The 13,374-nt window shown below is 44.9% G+C and overlaps 1 protein-coding gene across 4 annotated transcripts in view; it reads right to left on the bottom strand.

The window, feature by feature from the left end:
• LOC138576293 (zinc finger protein 414-like) overlaps nucleotides 1-13,374 on the bottom strand; it is a 659,544-nt gene that overhangs the window by 327,803 nt on the left and 318,367 nt on the right. For all 4 annotated transcript variants that reach the window (XM_069649546.1, XM_069649545.1, XM_069649544.1 and 1 more), the window contains exon 5: nucleotides 12,203-12,786. In XM_069649546.1, the coding sequence (XP_069505647.1) occupies nucleotides 12,203-12,786 (584 nt within the window). The remainder of the gene's footprint in view (nucleotides 1-12,202; nucleotides 12,787-13,374) is intronic.

The raw sequence follows: 13,374 nt of genomic DNA, 5'->3' as shown, positions 1-13,374 counted from the left end.
GTTATAAGAAATACATTGAAAGACAACATGCAGAAGGGGATAATCCGGGCACGTCTGCTGGCCTTGTTATATAAGAGTTAAACCATAGGGCAGACTATCAGGGCGGTGAAGGGAGCAGATGGTATGCTGCAGGAGACCCAGGGAGGTGTGAATACATGTTTCTATGACTATTACAAGTATGTATATGAAGAGTCTGAGGCCGAGGAAGGGTTGGATATACAAGAGGCATTGACAGAGATTAATCTTCCCAAACTCAGTATGGAAGAGAGTGAAAGTCTTGAGCTCCCCATTAAGCTAGAAGAACTTGAGTATGTGATTAAAAAACTTCAAAGCAACAAAGTCCCAGGTGCAGATGGGCTCCCCAGAGAATTTTATAAAGAATATATGTTGGAAATACTCCCGCAATTACTAGCAATGCTGAATGAGGCATTAGACGTAGGCAAGCCACCAGAGTTCCTGAGAGTTAATCATTATCCCACTCCTCAAACCGAATAAGCCAGAAACAGAGTGTGGATCTTACAGATCCCTCTCATTGTTAAACCAAGACAGGACGATTTTAACAGCAATTATAGCAAATAGACTCAGATCAGTCATAAGTTAATACACGTAGACCAGACGGGTTACGTCCAAATAGGAACATAACTAATAACCTGCAGAGATTACACCACATAATTGATTATATAAAGAAGGGGACACAGGAGGTCGCAGTAATTACGTTGGATGAAGTGAAAGCATTTGACTCAGTCAGATGGCCCTGGTTGCTGGAGGTCCTGAAAGAATACGGTATAGGGCCCACGTACATTAAGTGGGTGCGGCTGCTGTGTAATGCACCAGTAGCGAGAATCAAGACGGGTTCCTGCATCTCTGAGCAATGGAAGTTAAGTAAGGGTACAAGACAGGGATGCCCGTGGTCTCCGGTGCTCTTCATTTTGGCACTGGAACCATTAGCAGTGTATTTGCAGGCGGAATATGGAGAGGTGGGTATCAGTGCTGGGGGGACAACATTTGATTTTGCTTTATGCGGATGACATGCTCCTGTGTTGGCAATACCCCGAAGAGAATCTACAATATGTTTTAGATGTGATGGCACGATACGCCCCATTGTCAGGTATAACGATTAATCCGCAGAAGTAGAGTCTGTTTCCCCTGGAAGCGTATGTAGGGAAACCTATACACAGATTGCTGGTATAACCGATTAAGTGGGAAACCGAAACATTTAGGTACTTTGGGATATGTGTATACCACGACCCTAAAGTAGAGCATACCCAGAACACAGAAAAGGCGGTGTCCAAGATTGAGAAACGTATGACATTCTGGACTAAGTTGGTTCACCTTTGAATTGTGAAATACAAAAGACATGATCAGGAAATACAGGTACGAACACTGCTACTTTCCGGGCTGATAATATAACGAACATTTGAGTGCTAACACACACATTATTGTTATTTACAGCACATCTTAAAACTACTCCATTAGATGACGTTTTCATCATTCCACAACAAGAAGGGGTGTTTGAAGTCGTAAAGACACAGAGAAAAAAGAAACCAAATGAATATATTGTTGCCTTAACTGTTGACTTTGAATTATGAGTATGACAAAGAAGTATTGTGTTTAAAAAGGAAAAGTTATTGCTCCTGAAGAAGAGAGACACACTCTCGAAACGCGTAGAGCTCTGAATCAAGAATGTTTTTTCATTTTCTTGAATGTTATATATTTCTTTGAGTGAATTGAACTCAAACAGTTGTTAACACATGGTATTAAAATACTATTATTTTGGTACAAACATTTCATTGAAACTTGTGTACATTGAAATAAGTTGGTTCACTAAATGTTCATACTTAATATTTACATAGAAGATTGGCAAAGCCAATAGACTGAGTAGTTAAATATCAGTAAAAAATTGACATAAAATTATATGTTGTTTGGATATTGTAATCCAATAGTTAGAGGTGTGCAGGTGACGGGAGTTCCTATTATCAATAGGAACACCATTTTTTTCCATTATATTACTGACCTATGATACCAAGGTCGATTGTTTTCTCCCCGGCACCCCAAAAGACTAGTTAATATATCGACAAGCCAGTGGAGCTTTTGAATTGTTGAATCAAGATAACTTTCTCACTGAAATGCAGGGTGTGCAATTTCCTTTTTTTGTTTTTATTCTGGACTAAGTTACCATTGTCCATGATGGGGCGTGCAGCTTTACTAAAGATGGTGGTGCTGCCAAGACTACTACACTATCCCGTTTGCGATACCAAAGAGGTTTTTTACGAAATTACAAGGCATATGCAGGAGCTTCAGTCTAGGTCTAAGTGTAGAGTGGCATTGTGGAAGCTTCAGAACCTGCATGAGCCGAGGGGTATAAAATTACCCAATTTCGAAGTATACTTCACTGCATTTGTGGCCATGTGGCTGTCCGAGGAACAGTCATCTGAATCTAGACTACTACGTGCAGAGTGCACCCCGCTCTTCCTAAATTAAGTAATATGGTCACACAATGAGGGCGCGAAAAAAGAGAACCTATTGTCATGTCTTGGGAGCACAATATGGTGCAAGGCATGCCGTATGATAGATCATCCTGCTCTGTATTCCCCGCAGATACCGCTAGTGGTATTGGGTGGGTTGGATGAACAGGTTAGGCTAAACATCAGGGGAAGGTGGGATCCAGTGGGGATAGCAAAGGTGGGTGATGTGCTTAAGGAAGGTAAACCCAAAACCTTTGAAAAGTTGATGGAAGACACTAGGTTACACAGAGGACAATTCATCACGCACCCAGACTCCTGAAGGTCATAAAGGGCAGATGGCCAGATTCCAAGATACCCCCACAGTCGGATGAGACCATAGAAACATTTTATGATGTGTCGGAAGGGGGACATGACGTCTCACGGATATACAAGTTATTGATGCCCAAGGTGGGGAGGGAGGTAGTACGTATGAGGCTGGACTGGGAGACAGACATACGAGAACCAATGTCTGACGGCATGTGGAGTAGAGCAATGGGGTATCATAAAAAGGTGTCCAGAAATGTGCAGCTACAACAAATACAATTAAATGTGACCCACAGAGCATATTTGACCCTGAACAAAATAGCTAAGTTCCACCAAGCAGGAATCCAGACTTGTCCGAAGTGCGGAGAGGTGAATGCGGAATTAGTGCACATGTTTTGGGAGTGCACAGAGATAGGCAGGCTTAGGGGGGAGGTAGCCCAAATCATGTCAGAGGCAGAAATTACTCTGGATGTGGGATCCCATGCGGCTTGTCTCCTGGGAGGCTTCCCTAGACCCGAGAGGGCCAAGCATGTGAGAAAACTTAAGGATCTAGCATATGTACTTGCAAAACGCAGTATTGCGATGGGGTGGAAGACACAAACGAGACCATAGCACAAAGCTGGTGGAGAGATTTAGTGAAATGGGCTAATGCAGAAACAGTGTTGTGGGTGGAAGCAAAAGGGAGGGATGAGGACCGAGAGGGAGGAGGGCTGGAGGCATGGAGACAATTGATAGCGGATCTATTTGCCCCGATACGGAAGGCGCAGAACTTGTGATGGTTTCGGAACAAGGGGTCAGGATACTTGAATAGGAAGTTGGAAAGGAAGCAGCGGAAGGTAGCAGGGACGCAGGCGGGGACGGGGGGGTGGGGGGAGGGAGTTGCAGGGGGAGGAAAAATGCATATGACCAAGTGTGTCTGGTTGGTGTTGATTATTGGTTTGATAATGCTGTACGGCTATATGTTAAAAAGAAACAATAAAAATTGTTTTAAAAAAAATAAAAAAATAAAGCATGTTGTGAATTAATGCAATGCCCCATCCACTGGCATTGGATAGTGACAAGGCATCATGAAGAAGGACACAGACAACAGATTCCAAATTCAAACAATCAATTTTTATTAACATAAATGTCAGGATGGAAAAAGGCCTAACTTGCCCTATGCCAAGGTGGGCTTTCACTACAGAAATAAGACAAAGGAGAGTCTGAGTCAAAGAGTTCAGCTTGGAATCTGTGTCCAAAACCTATGATTGCCCTCGCAACTATAACTATACAACATGTAGAGGGATGTCAGCAACACACAGAAAGAAAATTTCAACATAAAGTCCTCAGATTTTTCCAGCTCGCAGCTTCCTTCTCCAAGTAGAAAACAGTTCAACAAAGTAAAGTATGAAAACCCCATTATTTAGAATTGGAATGCAAAGAAGTCTCTTCCCTCGCCCAATGTTCCAAATCACACAAAATGACCTTGAGATGAAAGACTTCTAATCAGGACTCAGGGTTCCCTTCCCCAAGTTCTAAAACACAATCCCAAAAGAAACACAAAATGTCTTTATCTTCCACAGTTTGGTTAATGTTGTTTTCAAATGCACAGTTGAAATAATTCTGTAGTTTTCCCACAGGATGAAATTGTCTAAATGATTTTGTTGTTTTCCTGCAGGTTGAAATTGTCTCTGTGCATCAGGCTGCAGTGTCCTTTGATTGCCTGTTCTTATCACCTTTTGGTTTCAAAGCTTTGGGTTCTGTTTAGCAACAAAGTTAAATCAATTTGGTGTTCAATAATTAAACCTCTGGCTTAAAGTTTGTTTTCTCTCCATATTGAGTTTAATAAAGGTTAATTTCACTTTAATTGCATAATTCACCATGCAGAGACCTTGGAAAACATGTTTATCTTCACACACAATCACTTTGAAGCAAGATATTATGGTAGAACTGCTTGTTTTGCTTTAATTATATTGTTCGGTGTTGAGACTTTCGGGAATGTGTTCCTTGCCACACACATCCACTCTGATACCAAGGGCCTTATTCACAGAGCGTTTTCCAATGAGACGAACAAGTTACTTCTTACCTTGTAACGTTCTTTCGATGGGATATTCCGCCGACGTATTCCTTATCTTGACAGATTACTTCCAGCTTGCTGGCCTCGGAAATGTTTTCAGTAGAGGGCGCTGTGCGTCGACGTCCCTCGAGTTGGTGTCCCCCGACAGCCTCCGTATCGGCGCCAACGTCATCGTGTATATAAATAGACTTGCGCAGCGTCCGTTGCTAAGTTCCATTTTGAAGCTTAAGAGAAGCTGTGCATGAATTGGTTATTGACCTTGAAGGAGCGTAAGCTGCAACTACAAGGGAAGTTTTACAGAGGGGATGTATGGGAGGGGCGATAAGGAATACATCGGAGGAACATCCCATCGAAAGAACGTTACAAGGTAAGAAGTAACTTGTTCTTTGAAGGGATTGTGTCCTCCGACGTATTCCTTATCTTGATAGACTCCCATAGCAGCGGTGTGTAAACTGAGGTGGGAGTAACATTGTAATATTTCCCTTTAAGAATGAACAGAGTGTAACACAGCTTTGACAAATCTTGTCTCCTGGCTAGAGGAGGAATCCAGATTGTAGAATTGTGTAAAGGTATGTGCGGACGACCATGTGGCAGCCGCACATATGTCTCGAATCGGTACCCCTCTTTGGAGGGCCGAAGAGGCTGCGATACCCCTGGTTGAATGAGCCCTAAGGTGTTGAGGGGGTTCTTTCCCTGGCAATTTGTAGCATTCTAGAATGGCTAAAATAATCCATTTTAAAATGGTCTGTTTTGTGATTGCCAATCCTAATTTGTGTCCTGCATAACCTATAAACAGTTGGTCTGCTTGCCTTATCCTTGCAAGTCTGCCGATATAAAAACTCAAGGCCTATGTAGCCTCTCTTCCTCTTTCCCTGGATGGGGAGGAGGATAGAATGAAGGTAAGGTTATCTTCTGAGTAATGTGGAATTCAGAGACTAACTTTGGGAGGAAATTATGCTTCACTTGTAGGACAACTTTGTCTTTGTGAAAAATTGTATGAGGAGGTTTGCAAGATAGAGCTTGTAATTCGCTCACTCTTCTGGCAGATGTCAAAGCCACTATTAAGACTGTTTTAAGAGTGAGAAATCTTAATGAACAAGAATGGAGTGGTTCAAAGGGAGTACCCATCAGGACATTTAAGACTAGAAATCCTCACAAGGGAACTTGAAACGGCTTTGGGGGATAGACATTAGTTAACCCCTTCAGAAATTGAATTACTTGGGGTAATTTGAAATATGATGGCTCCTCCGCAGTCCGCTTGAAAATCGACAGCGCTGCGAGGTAGCCCTTGATCGTACCAACTTGAAGACCTGAATTCGCCAAATAGAGCAAAAAAGATAACACCATTGGTGTACCGCATGAAAAGGGTTTGATATTCTTTTCTCTACACCTGCTGCAAAATTTGTTCCAACGGCAGCGGTATGAAGTCTTTGTTGTTGGCCTTCTAGCCGAAAGCAACCCCTCCATGACGTCATCTGGGAGGTCCCAATCCTTGTATCTCAACCTTTCAGAAACCAAGCGTGAAGGTTGAGGTTTCTGATGTCTGGATGGAGAACCGGCCTTCCTTCTGCGAGAGAAGATCCTCCCTGTGCGGAAGACTAATCGGAGGGCAGATGGACATGTCCAGAAGGTCCGGGTACCACGTTCTCCTGGCCTAGTCTGGGGCAATTAGGATCATGGTCCTCCGGAATCTTCTCAACCTCATGATCATCTGAGGAATGACAGGGACCGGAGGAAATGCATACAGAAGTGGAAACTCCCAGTCCACTACAAATGCGTGCCCTAGAGCTCCTCTCGGGGGAAATTCCCTTGAACAAAACTGATCGCACTTCCTGTTGATACTGGTGGCGAACAGATCCACTTGAGGGGTTCCCGAAAGGGTGAAGAGCTCTTGAAGGACTTCCTGAGTTATCTCCCACTCGTGGGAGACTGTGCTCTGCCTGCTCAGATTGTCCGCTGTCCAGTTCTTCTCTCCGGCTAAGTGAACTGCCGACAGAGAGATTCCTTCTTGAATTGCCCAAAACTAGAGCTGCATCGCCTCTCTGCACAGTGGCAGTGATCCTACGCCTCCTCTTTTGTTGAGGTAGTGCATGGCCACTGTGTTGTCCGTCATTATTAGGACATTTTTCCCTTGTACAGATGGCAGAAAAGCCTTCGGTGCTAATCTGATAGCACTCGGCTCCAACAGGTTGATACGTAGTCTGGACTCCGATGGAGACCAACGACCGCTGATGGTCAAGTCGTTGGCATGGGCTCCCCACCCCGTAAGTGAGGCATCCGTGACTACTGTTATCTCCGGCCATGGTTGCCAAAACAGTTCTCCTTTCAAAATGTTCTCCCGACAGGCCCACCACTGAAGGTCTCGAGCCACTTTGTCCGGGACCTGAAGGAGATTGATCTGTCATTGTTCCTGAGAATTGCGACCACTGGGTTCTTAGTGCCCACTGGAGGGATCTCATTCTCAGGCGAGCCTCTGGCACAAGGAAGATGCAGGATGCCATGAGGCCTAGTAACCTCAAAAAATCGAAGGCTGGGATACGTTGGGCATTTTGAAACTTGGTGACCATCTGCAGAATATCTTGAGCCCTCAACCTCTGGTGGCGAGGCTTTCCCCAGGGAAGTGTCCAGGACCGCTCCCATGAACTGGAGTCTCTGTGACGGCATCATCTGTGACTTCTTTAAATTGAGTGAGAAGCCCAGTTTGTGAAGGAAGTGGCAGACATAATCTAGTTGGATCTGAGCTTGTTCCGAAGATACTGCTCTGATCAACCAATTGTCTAGGTAGGTGTAGACGTGGATCCCTTCCCTCCTTAGACTTGCAGCCACTACCGACATTAGCTTGGTGAAGACCCTCGGGCAGAGGTCAGCCCAAATGGCAGAACTTGAAATTGATAGTGAGGGTTGCCAATTGCGAACCTCAGGTATTTCCTGTGTTTGAGATGGATTGGCACATCGAAATAAGAATCCTGAAGGTCTAGCGATACCAGCCAGTCCTGAAGCTGTAGGGCCTGAAGGATCTGAGAGAGAGTTACCATCTTGAACTTGTCCTTCCTGAGGAATTTGTTCAATTCTCGTAAATCCAAGATGGGTCTCAGTCCTCCGTCCTTCTTCGGTACTAGAAAGTAGGGGGAATACCAACCCTTGTTCCTCTCCGTTACAGGTACCGGTTCTATGGCACCTTTCTATAGCAGGTCTAGAATCTCCTGCGAAAGGAGCGGGTCTGGAAACTTCAAAGAGTTGTTCCCCGGTGGATGACTCTGAGGGGTGCAAAGAAATGGCAGGCAATAACATTGGGCAACTGTCTCCAATACCCAAGCATCCATCTGACGTAATAGCCTGCCATTCCGTCAGATGTTGAGTTAAACTGCCCCCTACTGGTGTCTTGTGAGGAGAGACCTCATAGTGGTTTAGAGGCGGCTGACGCAGATGCCGAGGGTAAGGAGGCACCTGCTGCTGCTGCGGCTTTTGTACTTTTAACCCATCCACCGCGGATGAATCGTTTTTGGCACCTTGAGCCGGTTGTCCTCTGCCTTTTCCGAATGCGGAATAAAAGCGAAAGGACCTACCCCTCCAAGAGGTACCTGAGGGGCGATACAGAGTTTGACGGATTGCAGCTCCAAGATAGTTTGCTGCTGCCTTGGATGTTTGTAACTTCTCTAGGCTGTCATCAGCCTTCTTACCAAACGAAGAAGTGCCGTCAAAGGGCATATTCAAAAGTCTGGCCTGTACATCTGGAGCAAAACCAGACTTTCACAAGCACGCAAATCTGCGGATTGTAGTACTTGCCGCCATGGCTCTGCTGAGACTGTCAGCAGAATCAATGCCAGTTTGAAGGGACTCACACATTGCGTCTTTACCATCTTTAATGATGTTCAGAAATGCTTCGTTTCCTCTCCTTCCGGGAGACAGTCAGCCGCAGTTGAAGCACACTCCCAAAGTGTATGGCTGAATCTTGCGAGCGTGCCAGTAGCATTAAGGGATTTAAGCGCCATGCTACATGCCGAGAAGACCTTTTTTGACATAGCGTCAAACCTTTTATCATCCCTGTCTTGTGGAATATTAGGGTATGCAGATCTACTGTTCGATGAAGTTGCTGCTTGTACAACCAAACTCTCTGGAGTTGGATGTTTGCTCAAATATTCAGGGTCAGAAGCAGATACCCTATATTTGGCAGATAGTTTTTTGTTAACTGCCGGGATAACCTCAGGAGTTTCCCAGTTGACAGATATTTTTCTCTGCAATGCAGCATGAAAGAGAACCACAGGATCTTCCTGTGGGCCTTTAAGTAAAATGTCAGTAAGATCATCCTGTTGAAAAGAAGGTGAAGGTGTAGACCACCCCATGAACTCTATTATTCTGGCCATTAAGACCCCATAAGGGGTCTCAGCATATTCCCCTGGGTCTGGTTTAGGGAATTCTACTTCTGGAGAAGTATCTAAACCACTTGCCGGTGCAAAGAGTCTTGAAGGTCCTTCAATCTGTTCTCTTCAGAGATAAATTCCTCTGGTATAGGTGTTGTGGGTCCTCTGTAACCCAAAGGGTCTTTCATGGTCAGAATCCTCCCCTTCCTCATATATAGAGGACACAGCTCTGAAATAATCTGACCTTGGGTATGGTTTAAAACCCATTTCTAGAGCAGAAGGGGCCAAGCTTGCAGTCACTTTTTGAGAAAACGTTGAAGTTGTCGACGCAGAAGTCAAAGGCTTCGATGAAACCGAAAAAGGCATCGAAAAAGTATGAAGGGGCCTCGAAGAACTTGAGAGGATCGGATCCTACTCTGAGTCGTTGAGGTTATCGACGACATCCTTGAGGTCATGGTCGAAGCCCGCGGTAGGTCTACTGACTGAGATGTAGTAACAGCAGTAGGTCTGTCCTTTATCGGTGTCGACAGCGGCGTCAATGACGGCATCGATTCGACCGATTTGTGTGTCGGCGGGCCCTTCGATAAAGGCGTCGATGACGCAGATTTATGAGTCGAAGGAACCTTCGATGACGGCGTCGATGACGCGGTCTTACTGCCTTTGCTCGAGGGTTCATGACGCTCTCGGGCAGTTTCTTTCGCCGGGTGCAACGACTTGCAGCGTTTCGATTTTTCGGGTCTTTCACCCAGGGTATCACCTTTAGCCGTCTCTGAGGGGGTCGAGGCCGCTTTCTCGAAGACACTAAGCATTTTTTAAAGGAATTCCTCCCACTTAGCTGGAGAGCTTTGTTTCGTGGGGCAGGTGACCCTTTCCGGGGAAGTGGAATAAGATGAAGAAGAGGGAGATCTACGACACCTCTTTTTCGAGTGTTTAGATCTCAAAGACTGATGGGAACCGCTTCGAGACCTTGAACGGGAATGTTTCCTATGACAGCGAGGAGACGAATGTCTCGACTCTGCCGAGGAAACTTTCGAAAAAGTTGAAGTTTTAAGAGTCGTACCTCTTTCTAGCTTCCCCTTACGCTCCTTCAAGGCTTTCGCCGTCATGGACATACAGTCCTCGCATTCTGAACAGAGATGCTCCGATCCCAGGCACCACAAACAGATCCTGCGAGGATTCTTCAACAAAATTTTCTTCCCACAATCTCGACACTTTTTGAAGCCGGACCATAGGGTCGACGGTTCGGAAGAGGAAGCCATCGAATGAAGAAGATATATTCGTGGAATAATAAGAAATACTTGAAGAAAGAACTGAGCAACCCGATTCCGATGCCCACGAAGTGCGGAAAAACAGAACTGAGCAACGGACGCTGCGCAAGTCTATTTATACGCACAATGACGTCGGCGCCGATACGGAGGCTGTCGAGGGACACCAACTCGAGTGACGTTGATGCGCAGCGCCCTCTACTGAAAAAAAAAATTCCAAGGACAGCAAGCTGGAAGTAATCTATCAAGATAAGGAATACGTTGGAGGACACAATCCCTTCGAATGCACCATTATAAAAATGCTTCTGTGAATTAGGTCCAAAGTATTCCCCTTTCTTGTATACTTAATAAGCATAAATGTGCGTTCCATTTTTATTAAAGTGTTCACTGTTCGGAGACCTTCGAAAATGTGCCTTTGGCCGCGCCCGCTCACTCACTCACTCCGATGCAATGTATTTCAGAAAATGTTCACACACGCGCACTGGGTTTCTTAAGCCCCATAAACTCACTTGTCGCTTAGGATGTTTTGGCTGCAGCGTGGATCACACAGCCTTCTTCCTCTAGTGCCGGGGATCCAGCTTCTGCCCCTCTGACACTCCTGGGGTGGTCCTCCACCACTGGGGAACAAGCACTTTAAATATAAAGGAACGGAACAGGGAAGCTTTCCAGCACGGCTCCCTTCACCTTTCTTGTTCCGCTCCAGGGATTCCTTACTTCCACGCCATGCTGAATGATCCTCTGCTGCACGTACCAGCCTCTTGGTCCTTCTCCTGTCGATTCCCCCTGCCACTGGGTTGGGTACCACTTATACACCTGCAGCCCCTTGACAGGATGGAGGTGTGAATGCTTATTCAGTCCTGCTGACTCCCATTAAAGGGACATGCCTAACCTTCAATACCCCTAGCCTGCATCTTCCTCTTCCCAGTACTAGAGTGGTAAAATAGCATAGTGTTCATTGCTCTTAATTGGCTCTCCTTGGTCCCAGTACTGTCAAGTGTCAATGATTGAGAAATGAGGGGAGCTGGCTTATAATAGCCCAAAACGTTTTGGAAGGGGTTGGGTTGGTTGTCACTAGGAAAAGGGGGATACCCAAGGGCACCTCACTTCTAGTTCCCAAGGATCCTCCACCCAGGTGATCCTCCCTCGCTTTCCCGCACCGCGGGTCAAGATCCTATAGTGATGGCCTTTACCTGGCCAGCTGTGCAGAGGATCTAAGGGGTTCAGAAGTGAGAATACCCTTAGGTTTATCACAATAGTCCTAGGTTATAACACTTTGATTTTCTGTTCATGTGAATAATTAAGAGAAAAGGGAAACTGTTCCACTCTCTCAGTAGTAAAAGGATTGTACTGTAGCCCTAAAAACAAATACAGCATTAAGGCGGCTTACGTGTAGATTTGGGAGTTGGAGATGGAGAGAGAGCACTAAATACAATCCTAAAACATTTCTGCAACGACAGAAAGAAAATGGATCAAAAGGCCAAGGAATACACAGGCGTGAAAATAAAACTGTGTTGGGCGCACACAATATGAATGGTAAACGGACAAAATGGAGGGGCACATGCATATGTGATCTTAATTTAGCATATTGCATTGTGGGAACTCTATCGACAAAAGAAGTTTATCATGATGGAAGTAATTAGTATTGAAGCATCACACACAAAACCCATTAATCCCTTTTTCCCCCTTGAACATTCTTCTAAAACAAACATGATAAAGGCTTAACCATATATTGAACATCAAATGCAGTTTTACCTTGGTTCTTCTTCCATACTGCATTGGAGACAGGAAGACCTTGGTTAGGTAAATAAGACTTAAGACGATGTTGCACATTTGCTTGCGAGGTAATGTATGTGGAAGTTTCCCCGTAAGGAATAAAAGGCTCAGATGTTGGACTGTGTGCTTCCCCAGACAACTGTGGCAGTGTTGTGGACCCAAACAAGGATGTCTCCAACAAAGAGAAAGTTTGGGGCACAGGAGAAGTCACAGGAGACAATCTCAATTTGTTTTTGGGCTCTAGGATATCGTTTTGTAGGGCGGAAAGTTCATCATCAAGCAGGCTCTCAAACGTTATCCTCGTGGAAGTGGTTGCAGTAGTGACATGGTCAGCATCCGGGAACACAGCTTTTTTTTCAGGATGTATGATGACACTTTGGAGTTTGGGAAGCCCCTCTAACAGCAGAGGTTTAACAGACGTCTCAAGCCCACCAGCAAGGACCAGGTTTGGCTTCTTTTTTTCAACCCGCTGTGCAGATGTTTTTGTGGATACTTCAAAGCAGACATGAAGGTGTTTGAAGAGTGAACGATAGGATCGAAAACGCAGCATACAATTTTCACATCTAAGAGAAGGAAAGGAAAATAATGTATAAATGTCAATTATAAAGATCCCCTCCATACAATAGGAGGAAGCAATTTGAACTCCAGGAAAAAAGCCCACCTCTTCAGGATGCAATTGCTTGCCTACCATTTCTGGTAATTTTCCATTTTGCTGCCTGATCACTGTGTTGTTAAATAAACTACATTCAGAAATGTCCCATTAATATTGCATTAGTTCAACGACCAATGTCAATGGAGCTTAATTATCCCAAGCACCGCAGGCTCTAGGGATTTCAAGCGTGACAAACGAACAATTATCTAATTTCCGGTATATGTTACAAACAACAAACCAACCAATATTTAACTACAAACCATAATGAGCTAAATGTGCCACCAATCAACACTTGCTGACCTGCCCAGTTCCATGATTTGGTTGTGAAAGAACTACCCTGTGATCACTCTTTCCAGACTCCACAGACACATCGTATGAAATTCTCTTGGGGCCTCTAACCAACAGAAAATCAAGCTGTTCTCAAGCCACTTAACACCAGGATTAAACAATAAATCTGTAATGGGGATTCAGGAAATTGATGTCTGTGGCTCTCCCTACT

Source organism: Ambystoma mexicanum, chromosome 1p (assembly GCF_040938575.1).
Source record: "Ambystoma mexicanum isolate Mex_15411 chromosome 1p, UKY_AmexF1_1, whole genome shotgun sequence".
In the NCBI taxonomy this organism is placed as follows: domain Eukaryota; kingdom Metazoa; phylum Chordata; class Amphibia; order Caudata; family Ambystomatidae; genus Ambystoma; species Ambystoma mexicanum.
Note: the sequence above shows the minus strand (reverse complement) of the source record. Positions and strands in the feature narration are given on the sequence as shown.